The sequence below is a fragment of the Dipodomys ordii genome, unplaced genomic scaffold (assembly GCF_000151885.1).
Source record: "Dipodomys ordii isolate 6190 unplaced genomic scaffold, Dord_2.0 Scaffold17, whole genome shotgun sequence".
NCBI classification, from domain to species: domain Eukaryota; kingdom Metazoa; phylum Chordata; class Mammalia; order Rodentia; family Heteromyidae; genus Dipodomys; species Dipodomys ordii.
Genome location: NW_012267233.1, coordinates 11,083,507 through 11,110,471, shown reverse-complemented (window position 1 = coordinate 11,110,471; position 26,965 = coordinate 11,083,507). Strand labels below are relative to the sequence as shown.

The 26,965-nt window shown below is 39.1% G+C and overlaps 2 protein-coding genes across 2 annotated transcripts; one reads left to right on the top strand and one right to left on the bottom strand.

Moving 5' to 3' along the window:
- Positions 1-3,988: 3,988 nt before the first annotated feature.
- Fbxo43 (F-box protein 43) lies at positions 3,989-17,488 on the bottom strand. The gene is given in 5 exon segments (XM_013012466.1): positions 3,989-4,237; positions 4,337-4,540; positions 10,358-10,460; positions 13,547-15,011; positions 17,407-17,488. Coding segments are annotated over 5 exon segments (2,103 nt in total).
- A 3,739-nt stretch (positions 17,489-21,227) lies between these two features.
- Positions 21,228-23,601, top strand: Polr2k (polymerase (RNA) II (DNA directed) polypeptide K, 7.0kDa). Its single transcript, XM_013012433.1, has 4 exons — positions 21,228-21,322; positions 21,457-21,526; positions 21,845-21,937; positions 23,335-23,601. The coding sequence occupies exons 2-4, from the start codon at positions 21,466-21,468 to the stop codon at positions 23,355-23,357; spliced, it is 177 nt and encodes a 58-aa protein (XP_012867887.1). The 5' UTR covers positions 21,228-21,322; positions 21,457-21,465; the 3' UTR covers positions 23,358-23,601.
- The last annotated feature ends 3,364 nt before the right edge of the window (positions 23,602-26,965 follow it).

Here is a 26,965-nt window from a genome sequence, read left to right as displayed (position 1 = left end):
AAGAAATGTATTCATTATCTGACATGTAACTGTAACTCCTCTATACATCACCTTTACAGTAAAAAATTTAAGAGAATAACATATTATAGTTTCTTTCTTAAATAAAATATGGTAAAATCTACTTTTTCTCAATCAAGAGAGAAAACACTGGATAACAACAGAGATAGATGTGCTCACACTGTGAAGACACTGGCTGCATACGATACACAAGACAACACCAAAAGCCTCACAATGGTTAAGTTGCATGGTGTTCACAGGTGCACATTTATTTTCCTTTCCCATTATTTTATACTAAAACAATAAAATTCATTAGATACTAAGAAATTTAAGTGGGATACATTAGAGATGATATTGTATTTAATTTTAAAAAACATATCAAAGAGCTAGGTGCTGGTGGCTCACGCCTATAATCCTTGCTACTCAGAAGGGTGAGATGTGGGGATCAAGATTTGAAGCCAACCAAGGGAGACTCTCATCTCCAATTAACTACCAAAAGGAAAAAAAAAAAAGCTTGAAGTGGAGCTGTAGTTCAAGTGGTATAGTACAAACCTTGAGCAAAAAGAGCTCAAGAACAGTGCCCAGGTTCTGAGTTTTAAACCCCAGGACCAGCACAGAGTCCAGATTGAGTTCAAGCACTAGCATCAAAAAAATAAAAATAAAATAAAAATTTAAAAACTCACACCACATCAAAGAATAGGATCTATGATTTAAAGATTTCTTTTCTCTTTTTCCTTTTTGCCAGTCCTGGGCTTGAACTCAGAACCTGGACACTATCCCTGAGCCTCTTTGTGCTTAAGGCCACAGAGCCACTTCCAGCTTTTTTCTGTGTATGTGGTACTGAGGAATCAAACCCAGGGTTTCATGAGTGCTAGACAAGAGACAAGCACTCTACCACTAAGCCACATTTCCAGCCAATAATTTGAAGATCTAAAGAGTCAGTTTGGTAATGGCATTTATATCAGGAAAAAAATCAAGAGCATATATTGCAAAAAAATATTCACATATCAAATGAAGATATGACTTTGACTTGATTTAAGCCACAGAAAAGTCAAACATAAGTAAATGGACTAAATAAATCAAAGAAGTGACCTCATATCTTAACAAAGGACTGAAATTTTCTTAAAAACAAATTTTTCTGATGAACAATAAATGATAAACTTGAAGTGAGAAAAATTAACCAAACTGATCCTGATGTGGAAAATGTCTCAGGAAATTAAATTTAGAAACATTCAAGTAAGTCATAAAGTATACAAATTTTAAATTCATTAAATACAACTAATGCATTGCTCATACTCATGTTTTGCCTCTTAAATTAGAAAGGAAATTGTTAAAATTTACTATTAGCAACTAATAAAAATTTTATAGCAGCCAGGCGCTGGTGGTTCATGCCTATAATCCTAGCTACTCAGGAGGCTGAGATCTGAGGATCGCAGTTCAAAGCCAGACCAGGCAGGAAAGTCCATGAGACTCTTATCTCCAATGAACCACCAGAAAACCAGAAGTGGTGCTGTAGCTCAAGTGGTAGAGCACTAGCCTTGGCTGAAGAGCTGAGGGACAGTGCCTAGGCCAAGAGTTCAAGCCCCATGACTGACAAATATATACGTATAGCAAAGTTAAACATACAGTAAAACATATTTGACATATTTTCCAAATCTATTGAATCTAATTAACATGTTAAATAATTTTATTAAAATCATGTAGTGGGCATTATAGAAGGCATAAATAGAATGATTAAAGTATAGGCTGATCAGAGTAAAATTTCAAGATCCAATTTAAAAACAAAAAAGGCAATCCTGCCTGGCACAGGTAGTTCACACCTGTAATCCTAATTACTCAGGATGTCTCAGAACAGGAGGTCATGGTTCAAAGCCAGCCCAGGCAGGAAAGCCTGTGAGAAGACTCTTCAGTTAATTACAAAAAACTGTAGCTGTAGCTCAAGTGGAGCACTAGCCTTGAGCATGAAAGTTCAGAGACAATGTTCAGGACTTGTGTTCAAGCCACAGGACCAGCACCAAAAAAAGAAAGAAGAGAGAGAGAGAGAGAGAGAGAGAAAGAAAGAAGAGAGAGAAAGAAAGAAAGAAAGAGAGAAAAAAAGAGAAAAAGAGAAAGAACAGGTTAAGTTTATGATCCTAGAAGAAAAAGGGATAGAGGTGTGGCCCAAGTCTGAAGTGTTTCCCCAGCAAGGGTAAAGCTATGGGTTCAAGCCTCAGTATTGCCAAAAAATACAAATGATTGAGAGTTATATGTAAATATTTGTGTAGAGTGTGAACACAGATACAGCAATACCTAAACACAAAAATTATGAAAACGACTATTAAATTTCCTCAATTTTAATCATTTAACAATAAAACTCACCTCTTATTTTTGCTGATCTATATACATGAAACATGCATCAAACTCAAATAATTTTTGAAAACAGGTATATCATTATAAATTTATGCCAAGTATAACATAGATTACCTTGGTAATTTCTTATTAAAAACTGTTTTTCTGCCAGGCACCAGTGGCTCATGCCTAAATCCTAGCTACTCATGAGGTTCCAATTTAAGGACCACAGTTTGAAGCCAGCCTGGATAGGAAAGTCTGTGAGACTTTTATCTCCAGTTATGGACCAAAAAACCTGGAACTGAGCTGTGGCTCAAGTGGTAGAGCATGACACTTGAGTACGAAAGCTCAAGGACAGTACCCAACCCCTAAATTCAAGCTCCAGGACTAGAAGCAAAAAAAAAATTAATTAAAAGAAAATATGCTAGCATTGTTCACAATAGCCAGGATATGGAAACAACCCAGATGCCCCACCACAGATGAATGGATCCAAAAATTGTGGTATCTATACACAATGGAATATTATGCAGCCATTAGAAAAGACAAAATAATGGAATTTGCAGGGAACTGGATGGAATTAGAAGAAATCATGTTGAGTGAGGTAAGCCAAGAGCAAAGAGACAAACGGCACATGGTCTCCCTGATAAGTGGATGTTAAATCCAAAACATAAGGTGATACGACAAAGTTAACAAGACTTGAGAAACAAAGGACCTCCACTCATCTGGTGGAATCACTACTAAATAACCCCATGCTGCTGAACACATATATGGTATATATGTGCACACCAGAGGGAGACCAGGAGGAGGACACAGAACTAGAGGTAATCAGGGAAAAACATACAACAGTGGGACCCATCAGCTGCACTGGACACTGATCAAAACGAACTAAGCAACTCAATGGCAGTGATGGGAGGGAGGGAATGAGTGAGAAAGAGGGAACAGCTGATGCTATGCAAAAGGAAAGGAATGTATACATCACCCGATGTGGAAGAAATAACTGTATTGTCAAAGCTCATAGAACTCATAAACTTTATAGGCCACAATAGACAATTTGCCCCATGAAAATTAGAATATGTTTGTGACTTTAACTAAGCATCACTATCCCACAATGCTGTGAAATTTGTGAAACAATTATGTAATCAATCACAATAAAGAATTTGCAAAAAAATTTAATAAATAAAATAAGCTAAATAAGAGAAAGATTTAAATTATGAAATAAAATTAACAGGACTATAAACATTTTATTTATATTTCATTTAAGTCAAACATTTGTTTTCTAAATCTATGAGGCAATTGTTCTCAAGGTCAAATTATTTACTATTATTTAGAAAACTATGTTATGAAAATGAATGGTGAACATTTCATCACAGAGTGACAAAATGCACAAATTTAGCATGTTATATAAAACAGTAAAATACATATATATATATGATAACACTGAAAATTCTTTATTTAAAACACCAAGTTAATAAAATGGGTAAAAATAACAGCAAAATTTTTCAAAACACATTAAAGATAACATATAATGACATAAGAGTATTATATATAAAATAGGAACAAAAATCATCATCTGTCATTAATGGGAAGATTTTCATGCACTCAAAATAGTCATAATTTCAAGTCAAAACTGCATGGGGGTGTGCTTGTTTTATAGATAGTCTCTTTAGAGGCGTTTTAAGTTCCGTTTACTCTGGGCACTTCCTGGGAGAGCATCTTTTCTATTTCTTGGCTTTGCTGTTCCTCTACTACATTCTTCAGACCCATGATAAGCACATAGACACAACACGCAAAAGTCAAAACCACAGGCTGTGCGGCTACACAGTCCCCTTTTCTTATATGGCTGGTACTTAGCAGGGGATTGGCACCTTGGGCAAGGCTTTAATGCTTCATCAGTAAAAAGTGTTTTGGCAACCTGCAGTGATAGCACACATATTAAATCTTCCCGTATCATCCAGCCAATCACTTTATTCCAAATTCTGTAACTCTTTATTTCTAATAACATAACACTTACCTTAAAATACTCTTCCTGTTTACTATTTAAGGGAGTAACTGAAGAGCTTGCTATAGGCGTCAAAATTTCTCCCCAAGGAGACAGAATTGGAACTTGCTCTTTCTGAGTACTGGGTGTCTGAGCCTGTGCCTGCACTGATCTTAAAGCTGAGCGATTTAGAAGATGGAGTCGAGTGGCAGCATCCTCAACACTTAACACAGCCTCCTATAGTAAAAGGCAAGAGAAATCAACACTGAACTATGAAAACAGTTCCAGGACAGCTTCCTGATGTACAAGAAGCTCATACCATCAGAATATTCTTCCTGGACTCTTTCTTTATAGGAAAAATATTTTCTTACTTCACACCTAAAAGTCAATGAAATATAAAAAGACAATAATAACTATACTTTAGTTTGCATGTTCAGTTATTTCTTCTTTTATTGTAATAATCCTTGTTTAGCAAGCTTTTCCTGTGAAGGTCCAAGTAGTTTATATTTTCATCTTGGCAGACCACATACTTGCAGTTATTCATCTGTGGCTTATAGAGAAAGCAGTTATGGACAAATAGTAATTTCAAGAGCACGGCTGTGTCTTAGAAAAACTTACTTTAAAAAATAGATGATGAGGGCTGGGAAGGTGGTTCAGTGGTAGAGCGCTTGCCTTGCATGCATGAGGCCCTGGGTTTGATTCCTCAGCACCACATAAGCAAAAAAGAAAAAAGCCGGAAGTGGTGCTTTGGCTCAAGTGGTAGAGCGCTAGCCTTGAGCTGAAGAGCTGAGGGACAGCACCCAGGCCCAGATTTCAGGCCTCACAACCGGACCCCCCCCCAAAAAAAATAGATGATGAACAGGATTTGGCTCAGACAAGTTTATAATTCATTTTACACCAAAGAAGTATAAGAAGAGGTAAATTTTTTGAAAGTTTACTATGGAATTCTTTGAAGGCTTCTTACCTTAGTCATATGTTGAAAAACAATGGGACTGGTTGGCCACAGAACTCATATCTTTGGCTGATTTGTGCAAATAGCTGGAACTAATTCATTTTTACACATAAATCTTAAACAACCTTGACCTTTTTATATATATATATAAATGTCCATACTGGGACGTTCTCCTTTAGCTTTTGTGCTCATGGCTAGTGTTCTACAGCTTGAGCCACAGCTCCACTTTTGACTTTTTGGTGTTTTGTTTTTTTTTCCCAGGGCTGAGAACCGAACCCAGAGCCTTGCGCGCACCAGGCGGGCGCCCTTCCACTGCGCTAAACCCCCAGCCCCAACTTTTTGGTGGTTTATTGGAGATAAGAGTGTCACAGACTTTCCTGCCCAGGCTAGCTTTAGACTATAATCTTCCTGAGAAGCTAGGATTACAGGAAATGAGTTACTGGTACCTGGCAGCTCTGACGTTTTAATTTTTTTTTTACTTTATTCATTTAGTTATTTTTATTCATCTATTTTTGTTGGTCAGGGAGCTTGGACTCGGCCTGAGCACTGTCGCTCAGCTCTTCAGCTGTAGACTAGCACTCTACCACTTGGGCCACAGCGCCACTTCTGGCTTTTTCTGCTTATGTGGTGCTGAGGAATGGAATCCAGGGCCTCATGCATGTGAGGGAAGCACTCGAAAGAGAGCCACCTTGCCAGCCCCAGCTGTGACATTTTAAAAGGAACAAAAATAATCCTTCATTTGAATTAGGTTCCTACATACTCAGTGAAGAAATATGTTAAACAGTTTTCATACCTTTAAAATATGCAATTTGATTTGTCAATAATACCTTTATAAGGCTGGAAAAATATTAAAAACAAACACATCTTAAACAAGTAATTTTATAGCCTTCTATTCTGTTCAGATTGATAGTGGAAAAAATAAGTTTTTTAAAAGAAGTTTACATTTTTAACCAATAGATGGATTTTCTTATGCCAAAACTGTAATTGTGCTTTCTCTTCCTTGATAGTCTAACTTACAAAACTGGTTTCTAACTGTAAGGAGAGCTAAAATATGGGCAGTTACAGTGGGATAAGTACAGCAAATTAAGTTACTTGGCATGAAAAATTATTTAACAGCTTAAAGATATGTTCCTAAAAATAATAAACAAATGTTAGCCTTCATAAAATTAATGCAAGGATTCAACACATCTTTCATATTATTTTTTTTTGTGCCAGTGGAGTTTGAACTCAGGCCTATATGCTATTCTTTTTTTGGAGGGGGGAGTCCAGTCGTGGGGCCTGAATTCTGGGCCTGGGCACTGTCCCTCAGCTCTTCAGTTCAAGGCTAGCGCTTTACCACTTGTGCCACAGCACTACTTATGGCTTTTTTTCTTATGTGGTGCTGAGGAATATAACCTAGGGCCTCAGGCATGCAAGGCAAACGTTCTACCACTGAGCCACCTTCCCAGCCCCCTACATGCTATTCTTGAGCTTCTTTTGCTCAAGACTAGTTCTCTACCACTTGAGCTACAGTGTCACTTCTGACTTTTTCTGAGTAGTTTGTTGGAGATAAGAATCTGATAGTTTCCTGCAACTCCCCTCCCCCAAAACTGTGATCTTCTTGAGTAGCTAGGATTACAAGGATTACAGGTGTGAGCCACCAGCGCTCAGTTTCATATTACATTTGCATAAATGATTTGCAGCCTAGGCCACAGCGTATGACCCAAGAGCACACAAACAGAACACCAATGAAAACACCACTGGATTTCAATGTAGTGTGTCTGCATCCCCAAAACTGAACAGACATGTTGTTGAAGCAATTTCAGCCACAGGAAAAAAGAATGTTCATTTAATAAATATTTCTAGGATACCTAATAGGTGGCAAATGAGGAAAACAGGCTAATCCTCCTGGAACTTACAATGAAGCCTATTATTGAATAACAAGGGGCACACATTCATTAAGTACTATTATTTTTCAAAACAAAGTTGTCATTATATAACCAGAAAAGATTTAAATATGTGAGAGTGGAGTCATTTAGTGGCATTTACTTTTAAAAATATGAGAAAAACAGCGAAGCATAAATTAAGAAATCCAATGGAAAAGAGTGGTATTCTAATTTCAAAGCTCATTCTATTTAAAAAGCAAAGGGATAAAACTGAGCTCCTCTTACATGTGCCTGGTCTATGCTTTCTAATTTTCATTCACTGGCACTTTCAGTGGCATTATTACAAGGATGAGAGAAATCATCAAACAACTCTGTTTTATAATGTTTCTGTTTACAGGAACTTTAAGATAGTGATGCATTAGGATCATTTAGGCACAAAACAACCTGTCCATATTGGAATAAGAAGCCAAAGGGCTACAGGCAGGCTGTCTCTGAGAAAAAGAAGGAACATAGAGGAGATTTCAGTTCTGGTGAATAATGGGAGATGAATCAGGGATCTGTACAGAGAAACACTAAGAAAAAAGAGAGAAACTATACCGTTATTAACTTCAGAAAAATAGTTACACAGGAAAAAATATGCTGTTAGTATATAAGTCATAAATATTCTCAATACAGTCTCAATGATGTCAGCACCTCCTAAGTGTGATGGTATAAATATAGTCAGAAAAACAGGAGTAAGGGAGAACGGAATTCAGACAGAAAAAGTTAGATGGTAGTATTGATGAAAGGCTAAAAACCTAATCCTTTTACAGATAAAAATGATTTTTTAAAAAGTGCTCAAAGCATATTACTTAGAAATATGGGGGTATATGGGGGGGAGGATTGGGTGGGAGGTGGGGGGAGTCTGGGAAGGGATGGGAAGGGGAAACAAAGGAGGAGGCTACAATGCTTGATAAGAAATGTACTCATTATCTTGCCCATGTAATTGTAACCCCTCTGTACAGTATTTTCACAATAAAATATATAAAAAATAAATACAAAAGAAATATGGGGGTATAGGCTACAAGAAACAACTAAAGAATTCAAAGGAACTGCCTTGATGGCACAAGAATAGACAGATGGATGAGTGTGTTATAACCTTCGTAGTCCAATTTCACTTTTAAAAACATAGACCTGTTATTTTTTAAAGGGTTTGTGAGAGAAAGCAAAACAAAAAATTCAAGGAAAAAATATACTCCTAAGAAACCAAAAAGTGATTGTTAGTGCATGAGGAATTCTATCCAAAATTAGCTGAGAGGTTGATAATATACAAGATTTCTTACTAGGGAGGTTAAGTATTATGTGGCGCCAAAATTTTAAATACTTAAGGCATTTGCTTAACTATAATGGCTTTTTTAAATTAAGTCTATCTCTACAATGTAAGGCAATACTCTAAAAAGATAGGTTAAGAAGGCAGTTTTTTTCACAGAGGTTCCTAGAGCTGGCAGCTGTAGCCGTAGCAAAAAACTCAGTAAGTCATGGCAATATCACAGGTGAGAAAGTGAAATTTTTCTTCAAAGTCAAGCTTTTAGTTAGCAGGATTTCTAATATTACTGAAATGGGAAACCCACCGATTTATATTTACATTGTTCACATTTGTTTGAGTCATGCTTCATTTCAATTTTTCTATTTAATTAGAAATGTACTTATATTTTAAAAATATTTTATTAGGACAAGAATAAGATATTAAACTTTAAGTTTCTTTTATTGATACCTTAGGAAAAAAAGTGAATCTACAATCAAACATGGGTGTTAGTCATCAGATGCCCATTACACAAAGTAGTGTCCCTGGGAAGAACTCATCAACTTTTCTTGTAACTTCAAAACCAGACCTTAAGGGACTTGGAAGTTGGCTCAGTGGTAGAGCGCTTGCCTTGCACTTGTTTGATTCCTCAGTACCACATAAGCAGAAAAGAAAAGCTGGAAGTGGCGCTGTGGCTCAAGTGGTAGAGCACTAGCCTTGAGCTGAAGAGCTGAGGAAAGTTTCCAGGCCCAGAGTTCAGGGCCCATGACTGGCAAAAAAAACAAAAAAAAGACCTCAAGTCCTCAAAGGATACAGATTTATGATGCTTCACAGCATCATCTACCTAGCTCATTCACTTCACCTCCAAGCTGACTTTACCCTATCTTCCCTCTGCTGACTTTACCCTATCTTCATCTACCTAATTACTAGCTCATTGAGTCTAAGCTGAGATGCTCTTCTTTTTGATTCCCAAGTATTAGTCCAATAAAATTTTTATTTTTTAAAAAAATTTATTTTTAAATGTCCAATAAAATTATTGGCTTTCTCTAACACACCTGCATTGTAGTTACCTGTTTGCTTGTGTCACTCCATGACATGAGCTCTAAATCCATGTCAGAAACAGCCATCATTGTAATCTGAGCAACTGGCATAGTTACTGGCAGGTGATTGGCACTCAAAAGCCTGAACTGGCAGCCAAGTACTAGTGGCTCATTCCTGTAATCCTAGCTATTCAGAAGACTGGGATCCGAAGAATTGCAATTTGAAGGCACACCCAGGCAGAAAAATTCCCTATACTCCATCTTCAAAATAGCAAAAAGCAGGGCAGGAGATATGGCTCAAGTAGTAAAGCATCAGCTGATCAAGACAAGACCCTGAGTTCAAAAAGTATCAAAAAGAAGCAGAAGAAAAAAATCTGGACTTTAAAAATGTTAAGAAACTAGCTAGTAATGAATGAAAACCAATAGATTATTAGTATTCAATGCTATCAACAGCAACTTTGCATAATTTCCTTCCTTTTTTTCTTTCTTTTTTTTATTTGGCCAGGCTTGGGGCTTGAACTGAGGGCCTGGGCACTATCCTTGAGCTCCTTTTGCTCAAGGCAAGCATTCTACCACTTGAGCCACAGAACCACTTCTGGCTTTTTCTGTTTATATGGTATTGAGATATTGAGCCCATAGTTTCTTGCATGCTAGGCAAGCACTCTCCCACAAAGCCACAGTTCCAGCTCCAACTTTGCATAATTATAGCAACAAAAACCCAACAAGATGTCCTTGGTGCAGAATTGTCTACTCCACTTTTAAAGACTGGGTGGAAACAGCACTTGGAAAAAGTGAAGAATTATTAACAAATGATTGCTAAACGGAAAAAGCTAAATGATAGTGGAAAAACTAAATTAGCTCAGCCAGGAGTATAGAAATAGATATTTACATAAATCTATTTCAGAAAAGTATTACCTCCGAATTTGCTTTCAGTTGTGTGATATAAATTTTCCTCCTTCGATTTGCTTTTTTATCTTGAGCAACAATTTCACGCCAATTTCTGCTGACTCTCCAAACACTAAAACAGAAAGATCAGTCTTTTTATTGTTTGTATTTCAAGATTATCATTTTTGGTAAGACAATTCATAAGAAAAACTTGTTTTTAGGGGCTGGGAAGGTGGCTCAGTGGTAGAGTGCTTGCCTTGCATACCTGAGGCCCTAGGTTCGATTCCCCAGCACCACATAAGCAAAAAGAAAAAAGCCAGAAGTGATGCTGTGGCTCAAGTGGTAGAGCGCTAGCCTTGAGCTGAAGAGCTGAGGGACAGCGCCCAGGCCCAGAGTTCAGGCCCCATGAACGGACCCCCCCAAAAAATAATAATAATGATTTTAGATAATAAAATTAAGCTAAAGATTAAGCTAAAGATAATAAAATTAAGCTAAGAATATGATTGATCAATATTATTGATCTAGATTATTTACCATATGAAAGAGATTAATAATGAAGGAGAACAAAATTATTACTATTAAAATATTAAATATATGTTGGCATTATTTTGATAATTATTTCATAAACAGCCATATAAACCAACATGAGTCCCACTGGCCTATTAAGATATAAGATTAAAAATTTTGAGCCTGTCTCTACTATCTCACATCTATATTTCCAGCTATTCAAGAGGCAGCTAGCCTGGGCAGAAAAGTTTTCAAAATGTTATCTTCAGTTAACTAGCAAATGCTGAAGTGGAGGCAGAGTTGTACCTGTGAAGCATCATAAATCTGTATCCTTTGAGGACTTGAGGTCTTTTTTTTTTCTTTTCTTTTTTTTTTTGCCAGTCAATGGGCCCTGAACTCTGGGCCTGGGCACTTTCCTCAGCTCTTCAGCTCAAGGCTAGCACTCTACCACTTGAGCCACAGCACCACTTCCAGCTTTTCTTTTCTGCTTATGTGGTACTGAGGAATCAAACCCACGACCTCATGCATGCAAGGCAAGTACTCTACCACTGAGCCACCTTCCCAGCCCCTTAAGGTCTGGTTTTGAAGTTACAAGTGTGTGTGTATATATATACATATTTTTTATTTTTATTTTGCTAAATCATAGTACCCTTCATTGGAACTAATAATGCTCATAATAGATACTATTATGGATAGCAACACTAAATTCCTATTTTATGCATCAAAGTTTATGACAGTGAAGCAACTAAGGAACAATCTTCATACAGTGATTATTCATTAATAATTTCAACTATATTATTAAATAAAAAGAAATCCTTCAACTGTTAATCTGATCTTTTTTAATTGTTGTAATTTACAAATCACTTAATGAGAACAATGTGAGAAGACTGAAGAAGTCACTCCATTTGGAGGGCCCACTTGTTAACATTACTATTTTTATATTACCATGGCCATTCAGTTGCCACTGCCTCTTTCTAATCCAATACATGTACCTTATATCAGTCATAAGAGAGAAGGAGGGAAGAAATCACTCATTTATAGAGAAACAAATGATACAACTGAATATTCTCTACAGCTACCTTAACTGACCATCATCCCTCATATCACCAGAATAGCACTGCTAAGGTCACAAATACACATTCTGCAGTAGACAGAAGTCATTGTTGCAATACGACTGAATACCAAGTAAGCATCCTACAGTGTACTGTAATCCAATTTTTAATTGGCCCATATCCAAGTATTTTAGCATATATAAAAAAACATTTCTGTATCTTGGCTATCTTATTTTCATTAGAGTGCTTTTAAACACCACACACATATAAGTGCACCAACATGTTTATCACTTGGGATTATACCAATGAATTATCTACCAATCTTTTCTAAAATGCCTTAAATCAGAATACTCCCCACTCCTGGCATGACTTGCTGCCAGATCACTCAACTCTGGGGCTATTTCCCTATCTGCATATTGTTATCCTAGATACCTCTGGGGACTTTCAGGTATCAAATGCAATAATTTACAAGTCTGTCATTAATATATGGGGTAAAGGTGAAGATTTTTAGAAGTAGCAGTCATAAAAACAGCAAGGATTATATAAACTAAACTCTTGACATACTCCCATCAAAAAAGAAATTAGTAAATCTCTGCATATTCACCAGGCTAGCTATTTGCAGAAACCTCATTCCAATATTACTTTTCTCCTTCCTGGCCATGACAATGTGAGGGTCCTGTCTTCTGATATTCCTGCAATAGCTCTGTATTGCCAGCATGAAGACTCTTGTTTTGGTCTTTGTAATTCTAGTTCCCATCTTCAATATTCATAAATGACTTAAGTTTATTTTTATGCAGCAGTACTTATCTACTGGAGTATATGTAAACACAAATTCTTCAGTTTCTAAGTCACAAAAGTAATTGCATTTTTCTGCTGTGTTAGCAATAAAACCAATTTATTTCTTTCATCTCTGGAAAGACCAAACCCTAAAACAAGAACCAACCTTTTTTCTTGGATTCTAGAACTTGTATTAACTAATAGTATTCATTATATGAAGTCACTTCTTAGTAACCACTGTGCTTCTACTTTTTCTGACCAAGTATGCTAACTTTAATTCACTTTGTACCCAACAACAGAATGTGAGCACTCAAATGAATCATTACATAGCTTATGGAAAAAAAGTTTACCTTCTTGAAAATGTAAAGTGCACCACTTAGAAACTTTTTCCAAAAGAGAGTAATAAGAGTTTCGTCCAGAAAAAGACAATATTGTTGTTTCTTTTTCTCTTTTTTTTACTTTTTTTTGCCAGTCCTAGGTTTGAACTCAGGACCTGGGCACTGTCCCTGAGTTTCTTTTGCTCAAGGTTAGCACTCTACCACTTGAGCACACTCCACTTCTGGCTTTTTCTGTTTAGGTGGTACTGAGGAATCGAACTCAGGGCTTCATGCATGCTAGGCAATCACTCTACCACTAAGCCACATTTCCAGACCAATTCTGTTGTTTCTAAAGAAGTACACTTGTTTTTAAACAAGTACACTATCAAACTTTATCAGGAAGATCATTTAAATACTCTTTTATATATAGTGTCAGACAACAAAAGACAAAAATAATAAAAACAAACAAAAAGCAGAGGCAATCACTCAAGTCAAAGAAAAACTTTTCAACTTAGAAAATGATTTTTTTAAGTAAACTTTTTCCACAAGAAACATCAATTTCTTACCTGTATAAGCTCTCTGGAGTCAAGGAATCTAAAACCATAGAAAGAACATGCTTTAGGTTTCTATATTTCAATTCAGTTAAGATATCCAATTGTTCTATACCCATCTTCTTGCCAATTAGTCCTGCAAGAACACATTGCAATACAGCTATCTTCCCCTCATTCCTTTCTTCTAAGAATCCACAGTCATCCACTTGCTGAAATCTTTTCCTTTTGCTTTTCATAAAGAGCTCTTGCACTAATTGCAAGGCTGGAGTATTTGACAGATTCTTAAAGGTGAAAGTCAAATCCCCACTCTTATTGTCATTGCTCAGCTGATGCTCTGAGGTGTTTGAAGCAGCCACAGGTCTCGCTTCAGATGTGGAGTGGATGACCTGCTTTTCCTCTTCTGTCTCTGACTGGGATCCTTGCTCCCGGAGAGTAGATAGTCTTCTTGATCTCCCAAGACATCTTGATTTTCTTATAGTGTCCCCTAATTTAAGAGTTCCCTTATGCCTCTGAAGTAGTTCTTGAAACGAGCCCTCCTGGTCAGACAGGGAATCTTCTGACTTATCCAAACTAAGTGAATTAAAACCACTGTCTTCAGGTGTTGAAATATTGTTCCTTGCTTCAGTCTGACTTGCATTAAAGTTAATGTTTTTTGCAAGATTATTTACCGGAGTCACAAATATGTTCCCATCTGTCTCAAAAGTTGTTTTACCACCAGAGGAGCTCAGAAGTTCAGGATGCACATTTTCATCATTAACACTTAGACTGCTATCACTAAAGTCATGTGTGATAGAATCTTTAAAATCATTGCCCTGAATGGGAGATATACACTCAGCTTCAAATAGGCCACAATCATCTTTGGAACCATCAATTGTGGAAGTCTTATGCTGAGAAAAATTTAGTCTTAAATTCTGACTGCTAGAAGTCACTTCTTCTGTCTTTATAGTGCTAGTGACTAATGGGCTAAAATTACTTTGCCTTGGAAAACTAAAATCACTGCTGGGAATATATCTTTCTAAGTTGAGACCTTGACTTACACTACTTTCTACAGAACTGTTTTGTGATCCAAATTTCCCCTTTAGAAGAGAGAAAGATACATCCAATCTTCTCCGGAGTAAACATTTTTTCCCACTGACTTTAGGAGTCTCACAAAGTTCTGGAGTTGTATCCTTTTCCTTCTTAGGGAAGACAAATTTCTTTCTTTGAGTGGGAGATTCAAAGGGATTTGTTAAGCCTAGGATTGAAGTTTTGAGTTGCTCATGGATTAAGGTTGGGTCTTCTTCTTTCTTTTCAATAAATAATGTATTATTAAAACTGTATGATTTTAACAACTCATGATGGCCACTATCGTGGAAGGAAGATGTAGAAAGTTCTTCAAGGCGGGAGCACTTGATGGTGACAGTAGGAGAGTCTACTTTACCTCCTGATCCAGGGATATCTTGACTTGAATGCCTCTGTAACATCTTCAAACTCTCTGTTTCTAGGATGTGAAAACAAATGTGTTCTTCCTTTGAAATGAATAATCAGGTACCTTATGCCAAAATACATTATTTGATGGAAACTTGTATGATTTTAAAGTTACTTTAAAAGCAAATATAAATATAAAAAGCAACAGACTGATATGCATCCTATTTCAAATAATTTATTGATACAAAAATCAAAATTTTTAATTCTAAATATTTAGATTACCTAAGTAACCACAAGCCAAGCATCATGCCTAAATGTTTTCATTTTTTGTTGGGATTACATTGTGCACTATCATGTCTGGCTTTTGAGTTGAATCTTAACTCAAAGGAAGTCAATATAAAAGAGTTAATGAGGCTGGGAAGATGGCTCAGTGGTACAGCACTTGCCTTGCATGCATGAGGCCCTGGGTTCAATTCCTCAGCACCACATAAGTAAAAAGAAAAAAGCCATATGTGGCTCAAGTGGTAGAGTGCTAGCCTTGAGCTGAAGAGCTGAGGGACAGCACCCAGGCCCAGAGTTCAGGCCCCACGACCGGACCCAAAAAACAAAAACAAACAAACAAAAAGAGTTAATGTTCTTTTTTATAATTCTCTCAACTACTCAAAGGATACTAAGAGAATTATGATTCCTTCAAAACTTTCTCCAGACAAAAAGCACAATTTTTCTGTATAAAAACATTCTATGGGTGGGGCTACCTGGAAGGCAGACATTAGGACTGCACTTCCAGGCTAACCAGAGTAAAAAGTTCTAGAGAAATGGTTTTTGTCTGCCATCTCAGCTATGTAGGAAGCATAAATAAGAGGATCTCGGCCTAGGTCTATCTAAGCAAAATAACAACATGCTATTCACAAAATAAAGCAAAAAGGTCTGGGACATAGCTGAAGTAGAGTGTCTGCCTAACAAGTACAAGGCCTAAGTTCAGCCTCTCCCCCCTTAAAAAGAAAGGATCTTAGGAAGATAAATTTTAGATGACTTTAATGGGATAGAAATATAATCTACATATGTCTATGTTATATCAGTTAAATGACTGAATATGCATGGTACAAAAGCAAATTGCTATACTAAACACAAAGATGGTAAAATATAGTGATTACTTACTAGAACATCATACTGAGAAAAGATCTAATCACTTGTTTATTCATTTATTATTTTTGGTGTAATTAGGATTTGAACTCAAGGTCTTGCATTACCACTGGAGCCACACCCCCAGCTCCTTTTGCTTGTAGTTAATTTTCAGATAGGGTCTCATGATTTTGCCCAGGCTTCTCTGGAACTCAGTATTATGCACACTTCCCTTGTAGTCAGGATGTCAGACACACATCACTACATCCAACTTACTGGTGGTTGAGAGAGGAATATCATTAACTTTGTGCCCAAAGTAACTGAACTTCAGTCATCTAGATCTGTTCCTCCTGAGTAGCTAGATTACAGGTATGAACCATTGTTCTGGTTTAGCACCAAACCTGTACTCCTTATTTTTTTTTTTTTGCTTGCCAGTCCTGGGGCTTGAACTTAATCCGGACACTTTCCTGAACAAATTCTTTTGCTCAAGGCTAGCAGTCTACCTCTTGAGCCACAGCACCACTTCTGTCTTTATCTGTTTATGTGGTACTGAGTAACTGAACCCAGGGCTTCATGCATCCTAAGCAAATACTCTACCACTAAGCCACATTCCCAGCCCCACTGTACTCCCTTTTGATATGTCTCATATGTTCACTGCACCTGCTTAGGAGTGAAGATTATCAAACTTTCAACAAATTTCACGTTTGAAAACATTTTTGTCTTCCAAACAATCATATAATGTCTTTTAAAAAGTTGTCAGTAGCTGGGCTTGAATTCAGGGCTTTGGCGCTTTTCCTAAGCTTTTTTGCCCAGGGTTAGTGCTCTACCACATTTTGCCACAGCTCTACTTCCTAATGTGTCTTTAAATGGCATCTTCACCTATTAATCTTTAATCCTTAGGATTCTTTTGTTAAGTAACAGTTTTCACTCCATTTAGTAAAATTAGACGTCTTAACATGTTATTCTGTTACTTTACCACTAGGTGTCTCACCATGCTAAGATTTGGAAAATGGAGTGGCATTGTAACATTACTTTCTCCAAAAAGAAAAGAAAAAGTTTTCTCTGCCGGCCTCATTTTCATCTTTCCACTACCTCAGGACATCTGGCTGAAAACTTATTCTTCAAGATTTAGGTTTGAAAGTATTCACTAAAAATCATAAAAGGCCCATTAACTTAATTTTCGGGACCAAACGAGCTTTTTTGATGTCATTTTTTTTAAAACCAGGCCTCCGAATGGAGGGCTCAGCCTATCTCCAAGGGCTTTTATAAACTCAAGAGTATGAAGTACTTTTTACAACTACGTGAAAAATCAAATATTCTTTGCTAAAACGGAAAAAAAATCTTACCACCAGTAAATCTTGAGCTCTTAATTGTCAAAGTTAGGTTGGCTTCCAAATAAGAAACTCATCTTTACTTTTTTAAAGCCATGCCAAAGAAACACCTCTTGGAGAAAACCGTTCGATCGACCACAGCGGGCGCTAAAACTGAGCAGAAGTCACTTTAAGGCTGGGTTAATCCCCACACTTGGCCAAGGCCTGAACCGTTTTTCACATTTCCTCCAGCTCTACGGACAGCAGGGCTCTTCTCATCCTGGTTTTCCGCAGGTAGTCTTAGAAATGGGTGCCCTTCCCCTACCCGGGAGTGAGGACGCGGTGGGAGCTGAGCGCCCCCCCCCAGGTGGGCGGGCGAGTAACGGTTTCTCCGGTGCGTCGCCGCCCGCGCGGCCTCCCGCACCTTCCTGAGCCGGGGTCAGACCGAAGCTCCGGGAGCCGGAAACGCAGGGCTGGGTGGTGGGGACTGGAGACGCGCCTCGGGCCGCCTGGTGGGCCGCACCTGGGGCCCAGCTCCTGCCCACCTGGAGGCCGGTGGGGGTGGGTGGGGGGCAAGACGGCGGAGCCCGCGGGGGATTGGCGACCGCAGCTAAGCCCGCCAGCGGAGTCCCGCCTCGCCCCCTGGGGGTGCGGGCTGAGGCAACCCCCACGCCACCCTCACGTGAGGACGCCGCCTCTCCCTTCCTTCGGTTTGAACGGCCCGCCGGAGCAACCCCGGCGTGGAAGCTCCGCTAGCTCCGCCCCCGTGCTGAAGGGCCCGCCCCTCATCCCGCCTTCCGGAAAGGCCCGGCTTCCTATCGCGCTCCTTTGCTGGCTTTTGGCCCCACCCCTTCTCCGCCTTCCGGAAAGGCCCCGCCTTCCTGCGGGTCCCTTTCTGCCCTTTTGCTCCGCCTCTTCTCCGCCTCCCGGAAGGTCCCGCCCCCGGCTCTCTGGCTCACTGCGGCGGTTCTGCAGGAGCCTCCCTGGAGCGCTTCCACCCCCAAACTCACTTTGGAAGCTGTTTTTAAAGGCGAATGTGTCCTGCACTGGGCATGCCATTCTGAGAACTATTATTGGGTGGTTTAGTCACTTTCCAAAGTTTTCAGGTGTAAGAGCAAGTCTCAGGTTAAAGGTACACATACACACAGGGTATAAACTGCAAGGGATGAATGAATGGCTTGGACAAAGGGGTGCTTGCTACTTAGTGTCTTGTTGTATTTTCGTGTTTCTAAAAATGAGTATATAGATCTTGTAATTAGAAAAAAAGTTAGGAATAAGCAAGAATGGCATGTCTTTATGGTTTACAAACATCCCTTCTTAGGCACCACAAACACCCAGTGACTTCACAGCCAAATGGCATCATTTTAATACTAATTTTCATCCCAAAACATTTGTTTAGGTTTTTTTTAACTTTATTTTTGTCTTTTCTTTTTTGGTACTGGGGATCGAACTCAGGTCGTTGCACTTGCTAGGCAAGCGCTTTGCCACTGAGCTACATCCCAGGCCCCCAAAACATTTGATGGGCTCAAATTATATGTCAGACACAGTCGTACTGGCCTGATGGCTTCTTCCTGGTCTTCTTATAGAGCCGCTCTTTCTACTCATTCTCTTTAAACAAAATATCCCATCTCACCACTTTCTTACGTGATTCAGAACCTGAATGATTGCTTTTAAACCAGTGACAACCACTACCACCACTCTCCTCTGAGGACATTTTTCTACGTGGGTAGTCAATATATTAAATTCAATGTATTCAAACTCAAACTTGAAGTTAAGCTCAAAACACATGCTAATTACTTGGCTAGATACTGGGAATACATAGATGAGTATGACACCGTAACTCTGGTAAAGGCTTGTTGTACAGTAACAAATGTTACAACAGAACAGCTGTGACACAAAAGAAGCGGGACCAATTAATGCTACCGGAGAAGAAGAGGGACCAACTAAAGCTACCAAATTCCTAATGACCAGACTATGAAGTAGGTTTTAATAGTAAAGAAGCAAAATTTAAAAGGCAGGCAACATGGAGTTTCAAACTCAAAAATATGCAAGAGCAGAGTCTGGCTCATTAAGAAGAGTTTTAATTAGTTATAGTTAAAACAGCTTGGAGCTCAAGCTTTTAAATAACTTTCTTACTCATAGCTGGTGCTCTATCCCTTGAGCCACACCTCTAGTGCAGCATTTTGCTGATTAATTGGATATGTAGTTTTGTGGACCTTTCTGACAGGGCTGGCTCAAAATGAAATCCTCCAAGTCCCAGCCTCCTGATTAGTTTGGGTTGCAGATTTGAGCCACTAAAGCTCAGGCTACAAGGATTTTTTTTTTCTGGTTGTGGGGCTTGAACTCTGGTTCTGGGCACTATCCTTACACTACAGCTCAAGGCAAGCGCTCTACCACTTGAGCCACAGTGCCACTATGATTTTTTAATCTAAGACATTTCTTGTAGATAAACCTATTGTGCCTCTTGAATTACTCGATTTTCTTTATTTGAGAGAAAAGGTACTTTGTAACAGGACTAATAGACAAAATATGTGTGTTATTTTATCCTGTGTATGGTGGAAGAAACAAGAAACTACTGTTTCTCTGGATAATTCTTTTTATATTAATTCCCCCCTAGGCCAGTTCTACTACTGGAGCTACACCCACAGTCTTGGAAATTTTTTAATTGGTTTTTAGGAAGACTGAAAAGATTAAGTTAAATCTTTCAAGCTAGTCTGTGGAGAGTCGACTTCAGTTTGAACTCCTGGAAATGAAAGGTGAAGCTCAGAATACTACAGGGGCAGATGGGGAACTGGAAATTAAAGCTGCTTAGAAAGGCACAATACCTGTAAATCAATCCTGCATCTTTGATTTAAATTTATAATACTTATTAAAGACTTACCACCTGTGTAACTCATAGAACTTAATAAAAAAGAAAATGAATTTTTATTTGAATACATTTTTTTCTACCCTCATTCTAGTGTGAGTAAAGTGTCTGTTGTGAAAGATGGCAATGTAGAATGTTCTGACCCACCTTGAAATTTTGATCTTTGGAAGAGTCTATCTGTAAGGAACAGGTCATTTTGTTCTTTTAAGGCTGAATACAAGGGACAAAGGGAGGACAGGAGGAAAGGGAGAGTTACCCAAGTCCCTGAAGTGGGTAGGAATAATGGGTGAGGCTGCCTTTGTTTTAAGATGAATAAAAGGAGTGGAAGAGAAAGATGACAAGAGCCTGGGGAGAAAAGGCTACAAACAAACAAACAAAAAAAACAACTTAGGGGACAGGAGTTGCTGCACTGCCCAGTACAGGCATCAAATAATTGGAAAAGCATAAAGTATAAGGTGTTTTCTATGTGGATTGTTCGATGCAGTCTAAGCAGCTGTTAGTTCAGGTTTCCACTGGTCACCTCTGCTTCAGTTCTCATTCTTGGATATTCATTCTTGTTATTCATTCATTCATTCATTCATCCTCCTCCCCAACTCTCCCCCCCCCCGCGCTCTCCCTCTCTCCTCTCATTCTAACTCATTTTCACTTTTTTTTTTTGGTGCTGATTCTTGCGCTTGAACTAAGAGCCTGCATTCTGTCTTTGAGTTTGTTTTTGTTTAACTTCCTCAAGGCTAGTGCTCTACCTTTTGAGCCACAGCTCCAGTTCCCGCCCTTTTTTGTGGTTAATTGCAGATAAGGTCTCGCGGACTTCCCTGGCGCGGGCTGGCTACGAACCGCGATCCTCAAATCTCAGCCTCTGGACTAGGATTACAGGAACCAGATCTATCGCTTTGCTTAATACGGAGTTGGGGTCGGGGGTACGGGAGGAGAGGAAACACACCAGGCGGAAGGGGCGGGGATATGGGTTGTGCGTCATACGTCCGCACCGGAAGTCCTTAGCCACGGTTGCCACGCCGCGACGGGGCTGGGGATCGGCCAACTTCAAGTGTCTCTGCGCTTGGCGGCCTGAAGTTCTCCTTGCGCTGCGTACGTGGGGGCGTTGACACTTGAGATGTTAGCCGGATATTTTGGTCATAACTAGGAAAGACTTGGGGTTAAGATTGCCTCTGGTTTTGTGAGAAAGCCGCTTTGAAATACTGAGTATTTGAGTCTGATTTCAGGGCCTAGCAATGGACACCCAGAAGGACGTTCAGCCCCCGAAGCAGCAGCCCATGATCTATATCTGCGGAGGTAAGAGTAGCCCGTAAAGCCAGAGCGTTTTACGTAAGCTTTTGGAAATCATTGCGTGTAAGTTCCTTCAATTAGCACTGATCTGCCAATTTATGAGACAGAATTACTTCAGCATTCTTTAAAAAAGCTCGTTTAAATTTCACTTTTCTTTGATCTTGAAAAAGTACACTGCTCACAATTTTTGTTCTGTACTGTTTACATTTAATACTAGACTATCCTAGAGATGGAGTACATTTTAGTGCTTTGGGTTACCTTGAATTAATACGGCTAAAGTAATTTTCCTATTAGGCATTGAAAAAACTGTGTTTTCTTTTCTAGAGTGTCACACAGAAAGTGAAATAAAATCCAGAGATCCAATCAGATGCAGAGAATGTGGATACAGAATAATGTACAAGAAAAGGACTAAAAGATGTATCCTTTTACTATTCTTTATAAATATGAGGGGGAAATGAAGCATAACATTTGGGTTGGTACAAAGTCCTGAAAAAATAATGACTTGGATTTAAAAAAATATATTTTTTGCCAATACTGGGGTTTGAACCCAAGGCCTGGAAGTAGACAGGCATTCTTCCACCTGGGCCCTGACCACAGCCCTGGATTACACTTTTGTTTAATGTCAGTACTGGGGCTTAAACTCAGGGCCCTGTGCTCTTGGTAGGCTCATTTGTTCACAGTTGGTGCTCTCCCATTTAAGCCGTGCCTCCAGTTGGAGCTTTATTTGCTGATTAATTTTACCTGCCTTTGAAAGAAGAAATATAATCAGTGTTTTCATGTACCAGTGTGTTGTCTTGCCGTAATTTAAACATTTGTTGATTTGGGATTTCTATTTTTCAGGTGAGCACTGGTGGCTCACATCTGCAATCCTAGCTACTCAAAAGGTTGAGATCTGAAGATCAGGGTTCAAAGCCAGCCTGGGCAGGAATATCCATGAAACTTATCACCAGTGAACACTACTAAAACAAAAATCCAAAGGTGGAGCTGTGCCTCCAGTGGTAGAATGCTAACCTTGAGCAAAATGAAGGTTAGGGACACGGCTCAGGCACTGAGTTCAAACCCCAGGGCTGGCAAAAAGAACAAAACACTTTCAGAGATTCTGTATTTATGGATGTACTTCCTGTTTGTTTTTTGGCCAGTTCTGGGCTTGAACTCAGGGCCTGGTCACTGTCCCTGAGTTTCTTTTGTTCAAGGGTAGCACTCTTACCACTTGAGCCACGTGTCACTTCCAGCTTTTTCTGTTTATGTGATGCTGAGGAATTGAACCCAGAGCTTCACGCATGCTAGGCAAGTATTCTACCACTAAGCCACATTCCCAGCCCCTGTGCTTGATTTTCTTATCTTCTGCTCATGAAAGACTAAATTATAGGAGAAATACAAATATTATATACACTACCTAATGGAAAATGTAGCAAACACCAAGAATATATTGTTCCATTGTAACTAACAAATTCTTAAAACTCAACAAATTATCATCTTTAATGTGACTTCAATATTTTTTTACAAAGGAGTTACTACTCAACAAGTGAGTTGATGAATACCATGCTTCTTGGTTGATGTCTCTCCTTTCATCGTTCTCCCCCATCCCTCCCAAACCTTTTCAAATGTGTTTTGAGCATTGATCTTTTGTGTCACAGACGAGATTGTAGTAAAAATTAAAGTTGTGTATTTTTTAGATAATCTCCAATTGTCATAGTGAGTTCCATTTTTTTGTTCATTTTGTATTAACAGAATGACTTATTAGAAAGTGACTCAGAAAACATAAATTTTATATAATTTTAAGTGCTTTTTTTGTCCTTAACTCAATTTAACAGTGGTGGTATTTGATGCTCGGTGAATTATGGAAATACAGGAGTATCTTCATTTTACTTGACTTTGCTCCATTAATAATTCTTATTGTTGTATAACTTAAGTTAGTACACTTTCCTTATGAGTATGAAACTGTACATATGATTTTATTTCATGTTAAAAACAAGATTGTATTTAGATATCAATACTTTCTTTGTATAAAGAATTTGTTCAATTATATGACTTGCGTGTCTGACTCACAATGAAAATTAAAATTATTTCCTCAAGCCAAACTTTTCATCAAAGTCTTGTTTAAAACTCATGTTTCTAGAAACTTCCAAAGTTTGTGTCCACAACTGTTTGTCAACTCTCTAGCATTATTTTGTACAAAGTATACCATTGTAGTTGCTATTAGTGTAAACTTATGGAAAAATAAAGGAAACCAGAACTGATAGTATAGAGGACTGAGAGGGTATTAAAATGACCGAGGTGTTAAAACAAGTTGATGTGTGGCATGTACAGGTATACATACATCCTCTCTTCTGAAATAACTTCTGTGTACCAAATAAGTTAAAGTGGAGTGGATACTCGATCATTGTTGACTGATGAGAAGGAGCTAGTAATAGGGGAACCGAGTAGAATGTGAACTTAATTCCATTTCAGAATGAAGCTTATGAATGGTGAGGTAGTTGGAAGTGGCTAGCTCACTTGTAGGATGATTGGACAGTAAGCAGGAGAGTAACAAGATTTAAAGACTTAAAAAGTTATTCAGGCTGAGCCAGGTATGGTGGCTCACGCCTGTAATCCTAGCTACTCAGGAGGCTGGGATCTGAGGATCACAGTTCAAAACCAGCCCAGGCAGGAAAGTCTGAGTCTTAACTCCAATTAATCACTCAGAAAACTGGAAGTGGTACTGTGGCTCAATTGCTAGAGCTCTAGCCTTGAGCTGAAGAGCTGAGGGACACAGCCCAGGTCCAGAGTTCAAGCCCCACAACTGACAAAAAAAAAAAGTCATTCAGGCTGTTTGAGAACTGTATGTAAATGGACAGATGATAGCAGAGAAAACACTTGGGGGTCATCTGAACCAATGGCTGGGCCAGGACGGTAGCAGCTGTGAAAGAGCATGGGAAGTATTTACATATTATATATGCTTACATATATATACATTTGTAATATAATTATATATATATATGAGGGTGTTAATTTTTGGGTGCAGTATTTTATCTAGTGGTAAATTTCACTTCCCTACAACATTTCCTTCAAGTTATTTTATCCCGTTTGTTCAATATAAATGTATACACTTATAACCAGAAGAAAACTGAGTAAAAATAAAATTAGAAGGCATGTAGAATTACTACCATTCCCCATAGTTAAAAGGTTTCTTTACTGGAGATACAATGAAAAGTTACAATGGCTAAATGTTTGCAATTTAGGGCATAATGTTGGAGTTTGCTAGCTGGAGTGAGATGTGACGACTGTTTCCCCATAACATGGAATTTAGTTAGCCTAAAGTGTGAATCTTATGCATGTGAACATTCAAGTTCAGTGTTTTTTAGCACTGTCAGTGGAGATAGTACTGTAAATTGAGCATTAGAATTTTTATCACCAGCAGTTCCTGAAAACAGACTGTAGAGCTATAAGTGCAAAAGGAGAAGAGAAAGAATTTGCTGGACTGTTAACCATGTAAAAGTAGTATTACATGTAAACTTGCTCAAAGCTTGCTTTGCTTATTCTCCATTTAAGAAATGGAATATGAAACTGATCTAAAATTAATGTGTTCATAAATGAGCCATAGTGTCTTATCTCACTTAGGTTTATCTCATTCACTTTTGTATCTCCAACACAGTGGAGTATTTGGATCATAACCAGCATCTAGAAAATGTGGGATGGATATAAAAGAAGAGGGAAACTTGTTTCATTTATTTGAAGAGGAAGGGCTGGGGGGGGGGGGGGGGCAAAGGCTCACGCCTGTAATCATAGCTACTCAAGAGGCTGATAGCTGAGAATCATGGTTCAAAGCCAGCCTAGGGCAGGAAAGTCTGAGACTCTCATCTCCAATTAACTACCGGAAAGCCGGAAGTGGTGTTGTGGTTCAAAGTGGTAGAGAAGTAGCTTTGAGTACAAAAACTCAGCCTGAGTTCAAGCCTCACGATAGCAGGAGGAGGAGAGAGGAGGGAGGAGGGAGGAGGAAACAACAGTCTTTTAATCTACTCTAAAACTCAAAGGTAGGGACAGAATCTACACCCTTCAATTCTAATCATCTGGTCCTTTGTCCGGGTGAGGGCAGGGAAGATGGGGCCAATCATCGGTTTGGCAGGTGGAGGTTAGCCAATCACGCTGCAGAGTGCCTAGCTCCGCCCTCATGGGCTGGGGTGACTCGCCCTTCTGCCTGCCCACACACTGAGCCCTCCTCCTGGTGGGGATCCGAGCACCAGGTAAGTGCTGGTGTGTGCCTGCCCGCCTGAGGCAGCGTGCCTTCATTACCATCCCTGTGGGAGAAGGGGCGAACGGCAGAGGCGGAGAAGCACTGGAATGAGAAGGGGCATGCTAAGGGATGAACAGCTTTCCTGGTGATCTGGGGAAACACACGGGTGTTGGTGGAGAGAAAATGCCATGGCCCGGGACTGCTGGAAGTTGGGGCGGGGTCAGCCAGAGGCACCAGCCCTGCTGGCCAAATCCTGTGTCTGAAGAGTGGCAGTTGCAGCAAACTGGCTTGTAGAGCTTCTGAGCCAGTCCTTAGCCGAGCGGTCCTCCCGGGTCGTGCTGTACATAGTAACCGTTGCCATGCTGGAGGATGCCATTTCCTTTCGGGCTGCAGAGGGCGCTCGGCCCTGTGGATGCTGTTAAGAAGGTGCCACGATGGAGAAGCCCCTGTTTTTCACGTTGTTTTCAGGTCCATGGTAGCTTCCACTGAAAGTATTACTGATAAGCTGATTAGGAGATATCGGAAAGTGGATGTGGGTCAGGATGATTGAGAAAAATACAGTGAAGACTAAACATTTTCCTAATCAGAGACAAAGAAGAGTCCTTAAGAGAGCAAAAGAAGTCTATCTTCTTGGAACTTGCTAATTAACATTTAGTAAATCTTGAGAGTGTGTATGCAAAATAAAAAAGTAGTTCATTGGGGCTGGGAAGGTGGCTCAGTGGTAGAGCGCTTGCCATGCATGCATGAGGTCCTGGGTTCGATTCCTCAGCACCACATAAGCAAAAAAAAAAAAAAAAGCTAGAAGTGGCGCTGTGACTCAAGTGGTAGAGTGCTAGCCTTGAGCTGAAGAGCTGAGGGACAGTGCCCAGACCCAGAGTTCAGGCCCCACGACCGGACCCCCCCCCAAAAAAAAGTAGTTCGCAAAATGGATTCTCTGAGCAGTATTCAGAATGAATATCGTTTGATTAGGTAAGAAATGTTCTTAATTTATTTATATATTAATTTCATATTCTGAATTATGCTTTATGCAAATCAAATTCTCAATAACGGCAAGGTAAGTTTCAGTTTACAGTAACCTGTTTTAGTACTGCCAGTTGCTCAATTCTGCCCCACAAAAGTTCTCTAATTCTTTGGAAAATGTCTTCCCAAGGCGACTCATTCTTTTTTCCACAGTGTAAAAAATGTAAAGTTTTTCAGTGGTGGTGGTGGTAGTGGCTGGAGGTTTGATCTGA